Source organism: Symphodus melops, assembly GCF_947650265.1.
Source record: "Symphodus melops genome assembly, chromosome: 12".
In the NCBI taxonomy this organism is placed as follows: Eukaryota; Metazoa; Chordata; class Actinopteri; order Labriformes; family Labridae; genus Symphodus; species Symphodus melops.
In genome coordinates this window covers 6,658,456-6,677,243 of record NC_136702.1, presented here as the reverse complement: position 1 = coordinate 6,677,243, position 18,788 = coordinate 6,658,456, and the positions used below count along the sequence as shown (strand labels likewise).

The 18,788-nt window shown below is 40.5% G+C and overlaps 2 protein-coding genes across 2 annotated transcripts; one reads left to right on the top strand and one right to left on the bottom strand.

Annotated features, from left to right (window-relative positions):
- Nucleotides 1-259: 259 nt before the first annotated feature.
- phf11 (PHD finger protein 11) lies at nucleotides 260-7,589 on the top strand. The gene is made up of 18 exons (XM_079357627.1): nucleotides 260-586; nucleotides 1,700-1,804; nucleotides 1,908-2,038; nucleotides 2,147-2,178; nucleotides 2,276-2,361; nucleotides 2,529-2,599; nucleotides 2,715-2,764; nucleotides 2,842-2,918; nucleotides 3,029-3,051; nucleotides 3,161-3,234; nucleotides 3,324-3,403; nucleotides 3,501-3,526; nucleotides 3,883-4,048; nucleotides 4,930-5,044; nucleotides 5,867-6,235; nucleotides 6,332-6,403; nucleotides 6,686-7,060; nucleotides 7,092-7,589. Exons 1-17 carry the CDS (start codon nucleotides 476-478, stop codon nucleotides 6,760-6,762), a joined length of 1,665 nt encoding a protein of 554 aa, XP_079213753.1. The 5' UTR covers nucleotides 260-475; the 3' UTR covers nucleotides 6,763-7,060; nucleotides 7,092-7,589.
- Nucleotides 7,590-7,971: 382 nt separating this feature from the next.
- On the bottom strand, nucleotides 7,972-17,650 carry LOC306832575 (RCC1 and BTB domain-containing protein 1-like). The gene is made up of 12 exons (XM_079357375.1): nucleotides 17,504-17,650; nucleotides 15,049-15,301; nucleotides 14,235-14,385; nucleotides 13,984-14,150; nucleotides 13,215-13,373; nucleotides 13,020-13,127; nucleotides 12,090-12,232; nucleotides 11,816-12,006; nucleotides 11,191-11,317; nucleotides 10,944-11,095; nucleotides 10,707-10,837; nucleotides 7,972-9,880 (listed from the first exon to the last, which is right to left on the bottom strand). The coding sequence occupies exons 2-12, from the start codon at nucleotides 15,292-15,294 to the stop codon at nucleotides 9,740-9,742; spliced, it is 1,716 nt and encodes a 571-aa protein (XP_079213501.1). The 5' UTR covers nucleotides 15,295-15,301; nucleotides 17,504-17,650; the 3' UTR covers nucleotides 7,972-9,739.
- Nucleotides 17,651-18,788: the final 1,138 nt, after the last annotated feature.

The window sequence follows — 18,788 nt, the reverse complement described above, 5'->3', positions numbered from 1 at the left end:
CAAACTAATCAAAGAAATGCAAAACTAACAAATTGGAGGAAAAAAAAGGAACGAGAACCAATCAAGGTAGGACAATGGTCAAAATCCGTTTTTTAACAAAGAAAAAACATGAAAAGTCATGCCCACAGTATTATTTATGAACACATGTTCGTGTTTTAATGTCTTACAGAAGAATAGCATTAAAAAAAAAAAAAAAAAAACAGAACTTCAAATATTATTTTGGCTGTCAGAACATGAGCTCTGAAAAGATGCTGGAAAAAGAGGGTTTTAAAAGTGCAAAGGGAGGATACATCGGATCGAAACTGGCAACAGCAAACACATGGGCGGGTTTACTTGTTCTTATGAGTAGTAGTAGAGTACGGCAGCGCTGTGTTTTCGTGGATGTTTTAAATGTACTTGTAGACCTGATAAAAAAACAACAAGAAGGCAGATACATGTATTTGTAAAGCTAGCCTCCCGTGTGTTGGTAAACAAAATGGCTCACGGTCACAGACTGTGCTGCATACTCTGCAGACGGTCCGAAGAGACGAAGATAACCGGACCTCTGTCGACCAAATGTGAAGTCACAGCTCATCAAAACTGTTTGGTAAATATTGATGTAGTTAACGTTCACACTCCCTCGTATCTTTATCTTTTTAATGTGTTGAAGACTAGGTCCATGTGACGGGTTGGGGAAAAACCTGCTGAGTGTTTAAAGATGAGAAGGGCAGAAAGAACAAGATGAGAAATGTGATTTTCAAGGCACGTTCAACAATTCACTTTTAAAGTCCCGTTTCGACCAAAAGCCCCCAGAACGAAAGGTTCAGGGACTCCTCTTCAGGAACTAAAAGGTTCAGGGACTTCTCATGAAGGAACTAATAAGCAAGACTTTAAGAGCAAATGAACTAAATTAAAAATAAATCGACAAGCAAGCAAGAGAAGAGTCAGAGGTTTGATCTGGATTTAGGATAGGATATTACTTTATTGATCCCCAATGGGGAAACCTTTAAAAAAAAGAGAGATTAAAAGTGTTTTAATCTCTTCAACTTGTTTAGTTTTACTTTAAGTGTATTTTACATTATTCAGTAATTCATCTAGGTAAAAATCTTTGGTTTGACCTCTACAAAAATTCATTCTTCTAACAGTTTGATTGAAGTCTTCTTTTCTTTAATGGCACTAATCACTCAATAATCAATAAGGCCATTTGCAAAGACACAGCCTGATTTGCATAAACTTCCCAGAACTTTAGGCAGTGGTGGAAACGCAGACAGCCATGGGCCACAGGAAACTTGTAGTTCCTTCAAGAGAAGTTCCTGAATCTTACTTAGTCTATAATAATGTAAAAGTGTTTTGAACCTTTTTATAAATATAACAGTCAAACTGTGATTCATATAAAGTAAAAACATTGGACTTTCAGCTGCAGTCTTTAAAACACAGCAGGTGATCTAACACCCTGCTGTTTCTGACCAATCAGAGCTCTGCAGGGTCTGCAGGTTCTTTTCAGTCCTTACAGGATTTCGTGGTCTCTTTAGTTGTGGCCTAGAATTTAGTTGTGGCCTAGAATGGCTGATTTCGCGGCAGTTGCAATTTATTTTTTCATGTCAACTATTTTGCACACTTTGATGTGATTGATTGCGTCATGGATAAATGTGTTTACCGTACATTAATTTTGAGAGGGCCTCCTCTTAGCTTCTTCAGTCATGTTCTTGTTGTTTTGCAGCTTTATGCCTCAGCCATTTTCTGCCAGGAGTCCCCACTACATGACGACCTGTTTGGTTTTTCTGTGGATGCTGTGCTAGAAGAGGTGAAACGAGGGAAAAAACTGGTAAAGAAAAAGGAGGAAAAAAAGTTCACGTTTTGTTTATGAATTGGCCTTTTCAATAGAGGGTGTGCTTTTCAGTTATGCCATCCATTGGTTTGCTTTGCAGAAATGTCACCAATGTAAGAAGAATGGTGCAACAGCTGGATGTGAAAACTCCCGTTGTAAGAAGTCCTATCACTACCCGTGTGCCGTGGAGGAAGGAGCTCGGCTTGATGACACACAGGAGGGGAAATTTGCGTCAGTACTCGTTTGTTTGCACGTTAGATTGTGGTTATTTGAATTGTTTTTAATGTTTTCGTTGGATGAAGTGTGAAACAGACTTTTGTTTTTCCCTTCATGAATTAGGTTGTACTGCCTCAAACACAGTGAATCGCAAAGTAAGTGGATTACTGGATTACTAATGTCAACCTTTTTTTTTTTTTTTTCTCTCAATTTATGCCATACTCTGACGTGAATCTTCTTCTTCACTTGCAGACAACAACGGTTTTGTGAATGGACATAACACTCCGCTTACAAAGCCCAAAGCCTCCAAAAATCCTGGTGAAGCAGCACTATCGAAGGTTTGATGAGAACAAAATCTACCGTGAAGATTTAAAGCACATTGCACCGCAAAGTTGAAAAAGCTCAGTTGTTTTGTAAAAGGGCAGACGGTGGAGTTTTCAGAGAGTGTGACTCGAGCAGGATGTTTGTTCATGAAGTAACAGTATCCATGTTTTATTGTCATGAGGTGTACTGCCTGGTTTGTGAGAAAAAAGAAGGAAATATCAGCTTGGAAAGTTTGTCTCCTGGAATTGCCATGTAAGTACGTTCAGATTTTGTCTTCAAAATTTTACAATTGAACTTTCGAATCTGCATTTGCCATCATGATCTGATCCAGTTTAACATCCTGGCGTGTGTGCGGTTTTTTTTTTAGGTTGTATTGTGCCAAACATACTCCGTCGTCACTGAAGAGGAACGCCAGCAGTAAGTCCTGCTCGGATGAGATGTGATCAGTTTGGATTTTTAATTTTTTACAAATTCAAAGTCTTTCTCCTCGACAGGAGGATCTCCAGGAGCCGGGACGTCGACCTACGGCAGTGACTCCAACTCATCCAGCTGCTCACGTTTATCCTCCAAGGTGCACGCGCAGTGACGTTCGGCCCCGTTAAATACATGTTTTTAATACGGTTCTATGTCTTCATCAGAACGACTCAGTGATTTCTAATCCTGTCTCTTCTTTTCAAACAGAGACGGATCAGTTCAGATAGCGAGTGAGTGTTTGATCATCTGCATGCTGTTTCTTCATGTTGAATTTGGCGTCCATATAAATGTAATCAAGTGATTCAAGTTTAAACGCCTGATCGCTCTCGTTGGTCGCAGTGAGCAAGAGAGCCTCTCTAAACGTAAATCCAATGGCTGTCCAAGGAGAATATTAGAGGAATCCCCAGCTTCAGGTAAACCCGACTAAATACCTGAGAGAATTTCACATGTGCAGATTAAGCTTTCGAGGAACGTCCAAAATGTTTTCATTTCCTTTCTACAGAGGAGAATCCACCTGATTCTGAATGTGCCCCTCTCGAACATGATATAGACGAAAGTTTAAACTCCATTCAGGAGCCTGAAGTAAGTCCAATCTGTGCTTCATCTTCAGTAACACATGAATGTTAGAGACTGAGGATGTTTGATAATCTGCTGCTCTGTTTTCCTCCCCTTCATTTAGCCTCCCGCTGAGTCTCAGCTGATCAGGTGAGATCATCGTCTGCGGTCAAAAACACATGACTGCATACGTTGGTATAAAGGAGAGTTTTACTCTGGTTAGACTAAACATCAAATCATCAACAAAAGAGCGGAGGACAACATACTGACGACTTAATGCTGCTGTTTAATAACGAGCACGGAGATGGTAGTGGTGCGTGCACACGCAGGATATCAACGTCATCCCCCTCTCCCGTTGACTCGAGCTGAATTCTCTGGATAATATCCAGCTGCGTTCTCACATCAGGAAAAAGAAGTTACAAAGTGGTGGTTTTTTTTATCACTGTTGATCTTGGAGCAGTAAGATGGCTATTGAAAATGATTTTGGTTTTGTTCCTCTTTTCTAGAGAAGACGTTGAGAGCCACACAGCATCCATCTCAGGTAGGCTGTCAGCAGCTTCAGTGTTTACAGAGAGGGGAGCAGGAGACAGAATGAAACTTCAGCTGTCTCACACAGAACGTCCACGGGAGGACCAGAGCGGTAATGAAGATGACGTGACTTTCATTGACTCAGTGAGTTCTTACATATTTTTTGATGAATTACTGTCCGAGCATGACGCTCACCTGTTGAACTAACCCACATGTATCACGTCACCTTCTATTTTACTTTTATATGATAGACTTCAAAATAAAAGCCAAGGAATTCTTTTATTTCAGCTTTTATCAAAAAGATTGTCTACAATCGGAGCAACTCCGAAGAAGGATGAAGCTTCAGATTTAGACTATGTTCAGTCAGTCAAACAATCTTTATTGGTATATATGTTATCTCTAGACACTACAAAACACCACACTGCTATTTTCTCTGTAAAACTCAACATTGATCCATCATGAGCACTAAGCAACATTCAGCTATGTTGACTTCAACTTTATTCGTCATTGAAGGGGGGTTTGGTTTTGTGTCAAGGAAGAAAAAGAGAGTGAAAAGAAGAAGGATTAAAGTAGATCCAAACAGCCAACACGGTTAAAAAACAACATGCTCCCAGCTAAATCTACATCACTGGTCAGAAGATTTAAAGGCACACAGTCCAACACAGTCAGACACATACCACACAAAACCACAACAAGATCAGCCTACAGATTTGTTTTAACTTTCTATCCTTTTTGTAAACAGGGAAAAGAGTTAAGCCCAAACGGGTGTTCTCTAATCACCTCAAGCAAACCTCAGTTTCACCTTCAATAATTAGAACATATTTAGGAACAGTAGAGGTCACAGTTCAGGTACGTACTTGTTGACGAGAGGCCAAAAACCCAACCTCTTTGTGATTGAATACGTGAGACAAACACTTCCTGCTGTTGTAAACATATGGCCTCTATAAACAAACTTCTCTCACTGATGGTCACTGCACCACAAGCAGTACTGACTCATCTGACCTGAACTGTTCTCATCCTCTCAGGATGCCGAGTCTGAGAGTTTACTGCTTCCTGTGATGGTGTGCATAGATTCTGAGTCGTTTTCAGTCCCGACTGCTGATCAAACCGTACAGACAGAAGTGAAGAGAGAGCCTTCAGGTAACATTTTTCAGTCAGTGTGGTAGAACTTCTGTTTCAATGTGCAGTGAGAGAACAAAATGTTTTTGTTTTTGTTTTGTTTTTTTGTGGTCGCGTTACGTCCTCGTCCTCCAGGTCATCGACCACACACTTTGTTTATGTGGTGAAAAAAACTCCTGATATTTCCAGGACGAGCTGTAAGTGTGAACGCCAACTGCCACATTTCACTCGGACCTTTTTCACTCGCAGTTTCTCCTGCCATACCCCGAGTGGTTTCTCCGCTGCAAGTCTGGCTGAGCTGATGTGAGAACGCAGCAGGATATTCTCAGGAGAATTCAGCTCGAGCCAATAGCAGAGAGAGAGAGTGTGTGTGTGTGTGTGTGTGTGTGTGTGGGGGGGGGGGGTGACGTTTGTATACTGTGACTGCTGCACACTGCATAGAATGTCTGCACGCGGCCGCTCCGCTCTCCGTGCACCTAATTAAGCGTCTTTGTTATATAGAAGACCGCTGCTTCGACCAATATTCTCTTGAATTTCCCTCGGGATCAATAAAGTATCTATCTATCTATCAATACGTACGTTCAATAGTTTTAAACATGCGATTAAAAATGTGATTTATTGCAATTGACGATTGACATTGTGTGATAAATTGAAATTACAAATAATAATAATTGTTTCACAGCTTGTTTTATTTTAATTTGGTTTTAATTGCGAGTGTTTCTTATCTTGTTTGGTTCTGGATCTTTCCTTGTAACATAACATGTAGCTGATAGCTACATGTTATTACTATAACTCTTATGTTGCTGTTAAAACAATCCTCTTCTTCTCCGTCTCTTTCGTCAGGCTCCAGTCCCGAGCTGAGTCCTGTCCCCAGTCCTGATCAACAACCCGCTGAGCTCTCTGTCGCAGAGCAAAGCCCCCCTGCGTCGCCTCCCTCCCCTGATCACTCTGAGCCCGGCAGTATTAACTCACCTCTGTGCATCAGCGCAGCCTTTTCTGCAGCTCCACATGAACCCATCAGCATTACCATCCATCCGCCCCCTCCCTCTCCTACAGCACTCCCCTCTGCCTCCCCGGAGCCCAGCCTCGACTCCACCAGCTTCTGGAGGAGCTGCAACGCTGCAGGATGCACTCGAGCGATCTTCACTGATTTCATGAATGACATGAATCTTATCTCTGGCAGAATTCAGTCCGACCAGGCCAGCCAGGAAGGTGAGGGAGGGTTAGATAAAAACAAACCCAAGCTTCTGTTCCCCTTCTTTATGAAGTAGACACTGGGGTGTAACGCTCCCTCTCTTCCTTCCACAGATTATGATCGGGCTCTGAAAGTGATTAAGGCTTCTGGGAAACTTGCAGAGCTGGTGACCAATCAGCAGAAAGGTAAAGTTTCAACAGCAGAAAAAGTAACACTTTCATTTAAACATCAATGCAACATTATCATGCAGCCATGCTCTCATTTTTGACATAGACTGATGTGTAACTCGGAGTATGAGATGTCTTACACTGGACTGCTCCAAAAGTAACAGTAACAGTTTGACAATTATGTCTTTTATTTTGAATTCTTTAGATCTCTGCTTGTTTTAAGGTGTAACTATTGAACTTCGCTGATGTTCACTGTAATCTAATCCTGATGTTATCTAAAGGAAAATCAATGTTTTCCAGATTTAGAACGAAAACAAAGGGAGCTGGAGAAGGCAGCAGCAGCCATGACGGAGCTCATCTCTCTCCTGAAGAGATGAGTCAGTCAGCAGCCATGAAGACGACATCGACACTGTCTCCTTGGTTTATTCCCATGTTTCTCTTAGGGACCTTTTTGTGTATACGAACATTTGTTTGTATATAGTGTATTTGTTTGTGTATTTGTCCATATACACAAACAGTGTATTTTCTTGACTGTGAGTCCATATTTAAAAATGTTTGAAGGGTTGAAGTTTGAAACATATATTCATCGACGTTGAATATGAATGTGCTCGTAAAGCTTTAAAATGATCTTCATGATCTCAAAGTTGAGACGTGATGAAGGAGACAGAGGGAGGCGTCTCATGTTTTCATTAAACTAAGAAAAGAGATTACAGAAACATGTTTGTACTCAAACCGACATGAAAAGATATTAACGTCAGGATGAACCCTGTGAGCTAAACCAAGTCTTTCTGACATTTTTATACATTTCAAATAATATTTCATATTATCATTATTTTTTTAACTTTTGTTTGCATTGGGCGGAACTGTTGTGCTCCGTCAGCACTGTACTCACTGGGACCTGGGATGTGTGAAACTGAAGCTTTTAACTTAAAACTAGTGTAGGATTTAGCAGTTTTAAATGTTTTATGTATGCGTTTTTAATGTGTATTTCTCTATGTCAAAGTCATATCTGCAAGAGTTCGGGGAGATGTTATGTCTAAAGTTCAAAAGCCTTGTTGCCCAAATCTGAATGTTTATGGTTTACTCTCACTTGAGTGTTTCTCTCAAGAAGTTAGCAAATCGTTCTGAAGCAACATTTATCTTGTTCAGTCAAGAAAAACAACCCTGAAACGCTTTTCTCATGTTGTTCCACGAAACAATAAATGACAAACTTCCTCATAGTTTGTGTTCTAAGTTTATTTTCTAATTGTTTGTAAAGTCCAGATGAAAGATATTTTTGAAGGATTCTGAACTTGGCTCTTTGGTTTTATCAGCCTGTAATTCAGAGCTGTTCTCGACTAATCAGGTAAAGTAAGAGGAAGGGCAGAGCACATTCATCAATGTGTCAGTCACAGCCCTTTGAAGAATGTCCATATTGTGTTTATGAGCAGCACACTGCTGCTCAATTTAGGAAACGAGAAACTTCCAAAAACATACGACTCTAAGATACTTTTTTTAATAAACTAAAATGTATTTTTTAATTTTTTATTGACTTACTTTGAAGTCTCAGCTTTTAATGATGCAAATAAATTCAGAAAACAAGAATCAAAAGTCCTTTTTTTATTCACTAGCTTGCAGAGTTCATAAAATGTCACTGGCACGTTGCATAACTCCAAATTGATCAGTAGATCCATATTCATTGATTATAAAACAAAAAATCCTGCATTGAAATTAGCTAATAATTCTTTCTAAATACTCCTCAGGTGTGCAGTCAATATGTGATAATACTGTTAAATAGTGTTCTCTACATGCAGGTAATGTATTGTAAAAAAAAAAGAAATGTCTTTGTAAAGTGAACAACGTATACAAGCTCACACGCCTCTCTATGTAAACAGATGTTTAATGGCCTTGTTCTTTCTTTTCAGTTTGAAAGCACATGAGCTTCATTTCCACAAAGCTGTCTGGTTCATCTCCAATTCATTGTTGTTTCCACCATCAAAAGTTGGGAATGGTATAAACAATATGGAATCCATAGTGTTTTTGGTACCCTTCTGTTGGGGTGTCGCTCGGCCAGTCTTTGTTTACGGTGTCCCTGTTCTCCTTGGACATTTAACTTCATTAAAAGCTGACTACTGTTGAGCTGCTGTGATGTCACACTGTAGGCTTACACTCTGCTTACCTAATAAGGGCACGGTTGTCTGTGAAATGACACCAAGTTCAGAGTTTCCAGTGCTGAACTGTGCTGAACCAAACCAGAATTACTTGGTGGAAACGGGGATAAGTTAAACCTGCTGACACCAAATGAATGTGCGATGAGAAGTAGCTTCACAAACTGTGTCTGTGGAATCAACGAATGAATCATTTCCACATCTGTAACAAGGGCTGCGTAATGAATCAAAATACTAGCAGCATCCCAAAAGGCAAAGTGCTGAATCAAAATCATTGATGCAATATATATATATATATATATATATATATTTTTTTTTTTTTCCCCTCAAATGAAGGTCAAATGTAACAGAACGGCTTCAAAATAAAGTTCTGAACTGCTGCGGAGATGTCCTAGCCTCGATGTGTTTTCCAGTTTCTCTGAATCTAATCTAATAATAATAATTGTCACATCCTGAATCTACTTTATGTTTCTATTAATATAAAAAAGTTCATTATAATTGCCTCTAAAATCATATCAATAAAAACACCTGCATTACGATGCATTTTTACATCATGCAGCTTAATCTGTAACAGTTTAAGACTTCAGATAATGCAGATCTAGATATAACCCGCATAATCCTGAGCTCCCCTCTTTGAGTCCTCCAGACAGAAGAGCACGCCTCAGTACAGCAATAAGTACTTAGATAGAATATAGAGTTTGACCTAAACAGATCTACGTTCTTTGTATGTCAAAGTCCTTGATTTATCGGGACATTTACAAGTGCAAAAATCCTCAAAGTGAAAACCTGGATTCTAGATGGCACATCAAACTTTGACCCTATCGCTTCAAAGAAACAAAATCCAATTCAAAAAGTTTCATCCGAGTGCAAAAAATGAAGAAGCAACTTGGTCAATTCAACAAAACAATAGAAAAAGTAAAGTGATATCAGGTAACTGGCAAAACAAAAATCTCTGAAGTTCATAGAAAACAACCACTCCATGGAGAGTTCATTCAGCTGGTCAGGCACTGTGGCAAACGACTGCTACACGTGAGCGCCACCTCCTGTTGTGGTCTGGAATGACATGATCATAGATTTGACAGTGATGGTATTAGTCCTAAAGGTTTCCAACCTTCTGTCAGTGATGGGTTGTGGAGTCCACTCGGAGTGATCGCTCAGTCTCCCGCAGCGTTTATCTCTTAGTCTTTTTAACCGTTCAAGGTTGGATTCAGTTTTTGAAGGCTCCACAGCGGCTGGCTCGACATATGAAATCCTTGAGCAGGTTGCCATCGATCTGCCAGAAAGCAGTGGTCTGGGTGACTTCAGTCAGGTGATTGACACAGAATTTAAAGCAGAAGTCTTCCAGGTCCTGAATGAGAGAGGTGAAAGAACACATTAGCGAACCGTTCCTTTAGAAGTGACACTCTCAACGACATTAATTATTTGATGTTTTTTTAACGTGTAGCTTCTCCTGTGAAGCACATTTTTCAGACTTTGACGAGATCATCCGTGAAAACAGATTTAGTTTGAATTGATTTTAGCGCCCCCTGTGGACATAATAGTACATTAATTTGTACATTACATTTGTTTATTTGCTGATCATGTACTGTCCATGTGTAAGTAGTGTTTTCTAACTTTCTTTAGTTAACTATGAGAAGTAACATTCATAGGAGAATTTTTCCACAGAAATTGTAAAAAAAAACAAGTGGACTAAACTACACTACATAATACATGGCTCACAGTGAGGATCTTATCGCAAGAACAGTGATTCCCCTATCATTGAAGTATTGGCAGAAAATGTAGTAATGATTCATAAAGAAGACGTGGCAGAGTTACTGTATGTATGTATTTATTGTAATCAGTCAGTTTCCACATCTGCACGTTTTTTTTCACCGCTGTTTGACCTCATCTGGCTGTCTACTTCTTCTTTCACTGTGAGGAATAATGAAGTCGTGAAGCCAGGTGCTGATTTTTTTTTGACCAGATATTTTGATTTGATTGCATTTGATTTATTGATGTACTAATATTTTGTCCCACCCCTAAGACGATACGTTTCATTACCTGGCAACAAATCGTTTAATAGGGTTTTTCATGATACACAGACCGATCTCTGTTCCTGTCAGTGAACGTTCTCGTGTATCTATTGGTCTCCATTCAGGTCTGTAGTTAATAACTGATGTCCAACATGTCTGTACCTCTGCATCATAGCGCACAGCAGCAGACAGCAGGGAGAAGGCGTTGTCCACGGTGATTCCTCTCTTTATTATATGTTGACACAGACGTTTCAGGCGGTTCTCACAATATGACGTGGCTAAATCCAAAAGCCCTGACAGGACACAGTCACAGACAGCATCACTTTAAGTATTCGCAACTCGCACACGTACAGATGTCAGAAAATGTCAGGCTGTGAGGTGAATGTTTGTAGTTCTGACCGATGGCGTCCTCAGGGGGCAGCTCCACGTTGTCAGTGTAAAGGAACTCCAGGAAGGAGCGATACACCGGGTAGGAGAACTGATCGATCTCAATCACCTCCTTCATGTCTTCGTTCCAGTGAGACTGGAACATGGACCTGAAGTGTTCACACCTGCACCACAGTTTGATTCACAACTGTTTAATATTCTGTCGGAAAAAAAAAAAACCCACAGCATGAAGTGACAGCCGAGTGTTTCAGTCCCTGACCTGATTTTGAGAATGGCTTTGTGCACGCAGATATATTTGCCGTCCACGCAGAACTTCAGGTCTGCTGTCTCCGGGTTGTCAAACTCTTTCTTCAGAGACTGAGCCACGGTCAAGAAGTCATCGTGCTCTGGGGGGAGAAAACAGACACACACACACACACACAGACACACACACAAAGACATAAGGATGGAGAAACGGTGACACTGATTGGAATCACTTCAAAGTTATGAAAGAATGTAAAACTCATTTCTATAACACCCTCTCAGAGCAGATGTCACAAAGAGCTTTACAAAAAAAGATCAAAGAAAAACACATGGAGTGTTTTTGAGTATTTAGAGAAGTTTACTCTTATTGCATTATTAATTCTTGACAGAGTGGAGCGACATGCAGAACAGGAGCTGCAGGTCGGACTTGAACCCGAGCCGCCCAGTAGGAGGACTGTATCCTCCTCACATTGGGCTGTAAGCACCCTCCTATGCAACTTCTTAAACGAGCATAAAGCTCCATTCAACTGCTTGGGGGTGCCTTCAGGGACAATCTGCCATCTGAGTGTTTACGCACTTTACAAAACAGTGGAACTGCTCGTGAAGCCCTTTGATCACACCGTCATTGTACCTCGTCTTACCCATGGAAAGAAGCCTCCACATGACCGAGGGGGTGGCGAAGCACGCAAAGACGTCGTCGGTGCAGGTGAAGTGAGTGAGGTGGGGCAGCACGATGGACTGGCCTCTGCACTGGCCCCACATGTACACCTGCCCACTCTGGGTCTTAGCAGCTGAGGTGTGTGTGGAGTGACAGGCAGCGATCTCAACGATCCTGTCAGAGGAGGAGGTACAGGAGACGACTGAGAACAGGGAACAGGTGTGATCATCTCTGCGGCGGTGACACTCTCAGCTCACCTCTCTTTCTCGGCCATGATCTGAATTGGACTCAGCTGGTTGCTCTTGTTTCCAGTGCCCAGTTGTCCGTATGTGTTGGCGCCCCAGGCGTAAAGCAAGCCCTCGTCGGTTAGAGCAAGAGAGTGAGCATAACCGGAGACAATCTGAAGAGCAGGACAAAGAAGGTTTCAATGTAAGCAGACAAATCTTTTAGCAAAACTAGCAAGGACGAGTTAGACTGAATACAACCAATGAAGAACTGTCAGCGAGGTTCTTTTAAGATCCCCAACAGCCTTCCATGGAGACAAGAATTGATCCTCTGTTTTTGAAAACATTTATAAAACCAAAATAAATCAATAAGTCAAATCAAATGTAAAGACTCGGTCTGTTTCTAACACTACATTGAATATGTTCTGGATTGTGTGGATTTACGTTTTATTTTACAAATGACAGAACTGTCAGAAATAATTTGTTACTTCTTAAATATCAGCCTTTAATACCATGAAGGAGGAGGCGAACTTTAAAAAAAAAACAAAAAAAAAACAGTTTCTACCACAACTTTGAAGAATACACAGACTGCAGATAAAAGGATTTGACTTAACTGAGCCCGCTTCAGCTTTAACTACAAGACAATATACTCGTCCTTGTTCTGAAGAGCCTGGGTTCAAATGTACTCCATCTTCATTTTCCTATGAGAGATGCCGTTTTCCTTTTACACACAACTTTCTAAACATACCCGACGTGTTCTTTCTTTCTGTCAGTACTGTCAGTGTGTGGCTTCTGATGGTGTCTTATAGAAAGGCTAAGTCAGAAACTTATAATATCATATTTTAATGTCCTTTTACCAAAACACTTGGTTTGACGTCGGCTCGCCCCTCACAATAAATCCATTTGGAAGATTCTTAAAAAAATAAATAAAAAACTATCAACACTTTGTGTGTTATCTCAAACCTGTTGCACACATAGACCCTGCAGAGCAGCCAGGCGACAGGGAGTGAGCTGGTTTCCATTATTTCCAAGTCCAAGTTGTCCGTTCCCGTTGTAGCCCCAGCCGTACACCTGCAGAGACACGAGGACAGCGTGAGTGCTACACAGAGCGGGGATGAATTGTGTTTAAAGCAAAGTGAAAAATTAGAAAACAATCACCTCTCCGTTGTCCACCACTGCTGTGGATGAGGTCTGACCACAGACGATGCTGATGGCCACTTTGTTCTGCAGGCAGCTGGACACTCTGCGAGGAGTGGGCTGGTTGGCGGTGGAGCCTGAACCAACTTGACCACAGTTGTTGTATCCCCACGCATACACCTAGCACAAACAGACGGTGAAGAGTTTGCATCAGAATGTTATTTAACCTTTGAGACCTCTATTGAGACTTTAAACTCCTTACCTCACAAAGAATGTAAACCATTGAAAGATGACAGGAATGATAAATTACTACGAGAGAAAAACTGTGTCTTAATCTGGATAAAGCAAAAAAAAAAAAAAAAAAAATGACAGAGAGAGAAGTCTTTGAAGATGGAGGGCTGCACGTGTGGATGAAAACTGACGACTTCATTTGAAGTCAACATGCTGGTAAAAACAAAACAAAAAAATCCCCCCCCCAAAAAAAAATCACTGCAACAGAGTGGGCAAAGTGACGTAGGCCTTTAACGCGACCCTACAAGAAATGAGTTCACCATTACTGAAAACTCCTCCACTCACGTCTATATAACAGAATATTGCGAGGTTGGACACTGATGCTCTCTTGCTGTGAGATGCTCAGGAAGAGATCAGGGTCGAATGTCCTGATTTTTTATTTTGTATTTTTTTAAAAAGGTCAGGGGATCATGTGTTACAAGGGCTTCTGACTAAGCACTGCCTTTAACCAAAGAAAAGAACGATTGTGTAACACTGCTCTAATAATGATGCCACTCACTTCTCCTGAGTCAGTCAGAGCCATGGAGTGGTGCGAGCCACACGCCACCTCTGTGATCTTCTTATTGAGCAGGTTGGTGGACACGAGCACTGGGGAGACTCCTTGGTTAGTTGTCCCGTTTCCCAGTTGGCTGTAACCATTATGACCCCAGGCGAATAACTCTCCGTCTGAAACACACAAAACGATTAGTCCCTCCGCAGCATTTTGTAATCCCACTGTAAACTGGAGGATTTTTTTTTTTGTGCAGATACCCTCTGTGGCCAGCAGGATGTGGGGGCCACTGCCGTAGCTCAGGCTGACCACCTTCCTCCCGCTCAGGAAGTCCAGCTTCTTGGGTACGATGGTGCTCAGGCTGTCTCCTGTGCCCAGACAGTTACTGCAGTTCAAGCCAAACACGTACACCTGAACGTGTCGAGAGGAAGGACAACAGAGGGATCATGTAATACGGATCAGTGGAGAACAGGTCACACTGCAGACACAAGAAACATCAACAGGGCTGATGAGACTAACCACTGCTCCCTTCACACACACACACAGCTTAGTACAAAACAACAACACATAAGAAACAGAGAGGAGACGAGCAAAAAGACATGAGCCCTGCTCTCTGGGTTTTTAGAAACACTAGATATTAATGAACCAGACAAAGGTTATGTGTGTGCAGTGGTTACACATTTCAAACTAATAGATTCTCATCATGGCCATGTTTCAAGGAAAAGCTTTACATTCAAGATCGGACATAAGGCCGATCTACAGGGGAGGACTTAAAACAAGAAACAAAAAAAAGACAAGAAAATTAGAAGAGTGTAGAAGTCTCCACGCAAATAATCCAAGAACTGTTTTTGAAAGTTAAAAAACAAACAACAACAAAAAAAAAAACAGAAAACCAAAAAGAAATTTAAAAAAAAAAAAAAAAAAGTTGAAAAACCTGAAAAATGAAAGAACAGTACGGCCTGCAGAGTTTACAGTTGAATAGATGTTCAAAAGCAACAGGTCATCTTCCAATTAGTAATGCACAATTTAACATCTTCCATCAGCAGTGACTCTGCCTGCTTGATTTAACCTCACCTCATCATCATTGTTGATGTAGATGGCCTCGTTAGCAGACGTTCCAAACACGCAGGCTTTCCGTATACTGGAGAGCTCCTGGGGCCCCATCAGGCTGAAAATGGGCCACTTGGTTACATCCACCATCATGAGTTGGCTGTGAGTCTGCGGCGGGACGGATGGATGACCCTCAGTCCAATGGCCGGCCAGGGGGACGGCACACTTGCCAGTGCTGCTGTAACTGTTGTGATCATGCGTCACAAGCATCAGAAAGCTTTGCCAATCGACATGAACATTGTGTTAGTTAAGGGAGCTGAGTTTGCAATTCTCTGCTGTCAAGTTTGATCCTTGAATTATTTGTCTCTTTCTTATAACTGTTCAATGTCTACATACTCACACAGGAACGAACCGGCTTCAAGCAAACGTATAATTGATGAGAAATAAAGCTAAGCCAACACATGACTTCTCCTGGGAGATTACAGATAAGTTACAGATCGGGGCTGGTATGTAGAAAGCTCCTCGAGGTGAAGCTTTAGATCAACGTACGTCAAAGACGTTACAGAGATAAAAAACATGTGCCATGCATAAACTGATTACTCACATCACATCTAATAATAATGATAATGCATTTTATTCAAAGGCACCTTTCCAAACTCTCAAGGTCACCTTACAAAGCAAATATAAAAACAGCAAAGTTACAATTACATCGATAAACTTAACATTAAAAAGACAAATTACAGGATGTAGCAGATTTATGGTTTATACATCTGAGCAGACAGACAGAAGGGATTCCTGCTTGTTTGGACCTATAAGGACAAAGTCCATCTTTAAAGAGATTTTTTTTTTTACTTTTCTGCCTTTATTTGAGAGAGAAAGTGGATAGAGTCTGAAATCGGGGAGAGAGAGAGGATCGACATGCGGGAGAGAAGCCACAGGTCGGAGTTGAACCCGGGCCGCCCGTGTGAGGACTGTTAGCCTCCATACATGGTGACATGTGCGCTACCGGCGCCCCTTCAACAGACTGTTTACTTAGCTTTCTAATGGTGCACACTTTGATTCAGCCTCATCGTGATGTGAAATACCGACACTGCTCTGAAGACGGTGTCGTCACTTTGTCTACACAACACCCAGATTTCAAACTGTGTACATAAAAGCCCAGGGTTAACACTGGCTTAGATCAGATGATTGCCAGGGGAAGGACAACAGCTCTCTGTAAAGAAGAAGTGACATTTAAGTGCTGCTCACCTCAGTACGTTACATCATTAAAAGCTCAAAAATGAGCTGAATACTGAATTCATTACATTTAATGGAGGTTAAAATGTGTTTGAAACAGTCTCACTTGTAATGTAGCGGCTATTTGTCCAGAAAAACTAAAATAGACTAATAAAATAAAATAAAAACTTAATCAAATGACCAGTTTGTTGCAGCATTGACAAGCGTGTTTCTTGTTTTTAAAGAAAAGCAAACAAAAGAACTAAGAAAATCGAGGCTCCTGTCATTCCTCACTGTGTGGTAAAAAAAAAAACCCTCAGGCCCACCCAGATGCATGCTGGTCCTCTACCTGCTACTTTCTTCTTCTTCTTTCCTTTTACATTCTAAGTACATTTTCTGCTGAGCTGTATTATATTTGCTTGGACTACTTTAATTACTTGTTTCTGTGTTACATGTTAGGAGAGCCACCCAACAAGTCCATTTGGGTTTAATTGGCTTCTCCAGCACATTTCTTTCAAAAGGCATCCTTTTATTTAATTAACTAATCATACTGTCAGTTTTGGTTTGTTTTTTCATTTTATCTATTTTGTGTTTGCTTTAAGTGCATGAGATAAATACATAAGAGAAAACTTAACAACCACAGGTGCCCAGCCCACGGTGTTACCCAAAATATATTCTAAATAAAGAAAAGGTGTCAAATAATTAAATAAACACCACCACCCAACTACCAGTGAACTAAATCCCAAACCAAAAATTAAATAGCTCCAACATGTAATGTATCAAAGTAAACTGTGATAATGCTGTGAGTGGACAGTTTTCAGATGTACACAACAAACTAGCTTTTGCAGCTGAGGAAATTCTGGTTCCTACCACAGACAGGACTGTTTATACATGTAAACAAGAGCTTGTGAGGCTCTGAGACTTTGTCAGGACAGAGACCCACTGTGTTAGTAAATCTAGGTCACTGAAGCTTTAAGTGTTATAACAGAGCTGCTAAACCAACACTAACTCATCCCAACACCTCCACTCCTGAGTTTATCTCTTTAACATCAAACTACGCAAACCTTTACACTGTTGTTGATGGTCATTGTTACAGACGCATTATTCAGCACACAGTCCAGCTGACACAACAAAGTGAGTCTGTGGTTGGTACTCGATCAATCTGAGCAGACTGGCTAACTGTTAGCATTATAACCCCAACAATAAAAATAAAAATACTTCTAACGCTACGGAAGAAAGGCTTAACATTTTCCAGTGAGCTCACCTGTAAACCTGAAGGTTCTGTTTCCGGTTCTGGCTGACGGTTTCACCATGACACACGGGTCCGGTGCCGTTTTGTTTTCACTTCGTGCTCTGCTCTGACGACTTTATTTCCGGAAGTGAAGAGGAGGAAAAACTGTACCACGTGATTCAACAGACCAACATAGTCGATGGAAGATGAAACACTTTTTATTCACATGGTATCGTTATTATGCTGTTAAAAGTACATTTGAATGAGTTTGTGCATAAAAATTAACTAGGAACTAAATAAATTAAAATGCAAATTTATGAGGGCTTTTTCTTTTTCAGGAGTTTACTGACCATTTTCAAAGCAGTACATCAGACACAAATAAATTAAAATTACATAAGGGGATAATTCCCCCCTAGCATAGACTGTAAAACCCTAGCTATGGAAGCCCAATTCAGCCATTTAAACATATTTTATACGGTTTTCACACGATATCATATACTTTTCAAGAGGGTGAAAACAAACTAATTATTCACTAAAATATTCACTGGGGATTCTGAATCTGTCATATTTTATGTTCCTCCTCAGTTGTAAGAACTGTCCTTGCCCTAAATTCCCTTTCAATTAGGTAGGATTTTTTATTTTTATTATTCAAGATCAAAGTGGTATCTTCATTTGCAGATAAATATCATTTCAGAAATCTTTTAGACTTCAAATTGGCTGTCCTATGATTAATTTTGTAACTTCTTCTCTTTTTTTTTGAAGGTTTAAAAAATTCAAATTCAAATTCAAATTTAAAAAAAAAAATCAGATTACATAATTTACATAAGCAAAACTACATTTCTGTTGGGCAGTGGGCCCATCAGATTGAACTTCCATCTAAACACAGAATTCTTCACATTGAATATTTACTGACATCGGATTGATTCCCTGAGTAACATTGAGGAAGTTCAATAACACTTCCACACACAGATTTAAAAACGTTCTTTTTAGAAGTTGCCACATAGAAAGGCTCGTTCATTGGGGACTCTGGATCTGGGTCAAGCTTAGGTAAATGCTCCACATAGAAGCCAGTTATTTAAAAAAAAAAAAAAAAAAAAAAGCATGTGCATGTTGTGGATTTACATTTAATGTCTGCAGGTTTAGTTAACCATTATTCTTTTGTGAGTTACGTACATGCTGTAGCTGTGCCACTCAAACATTTCGTTTTCATAACACTAACACCATTTTTCTGCTCGTGTTGCCTGACCTTGGAGTCACCTGTACAAGTAAAATGTTATTTTTGGGGTGTCAAATAATGTCACACACACCACCCTAACCT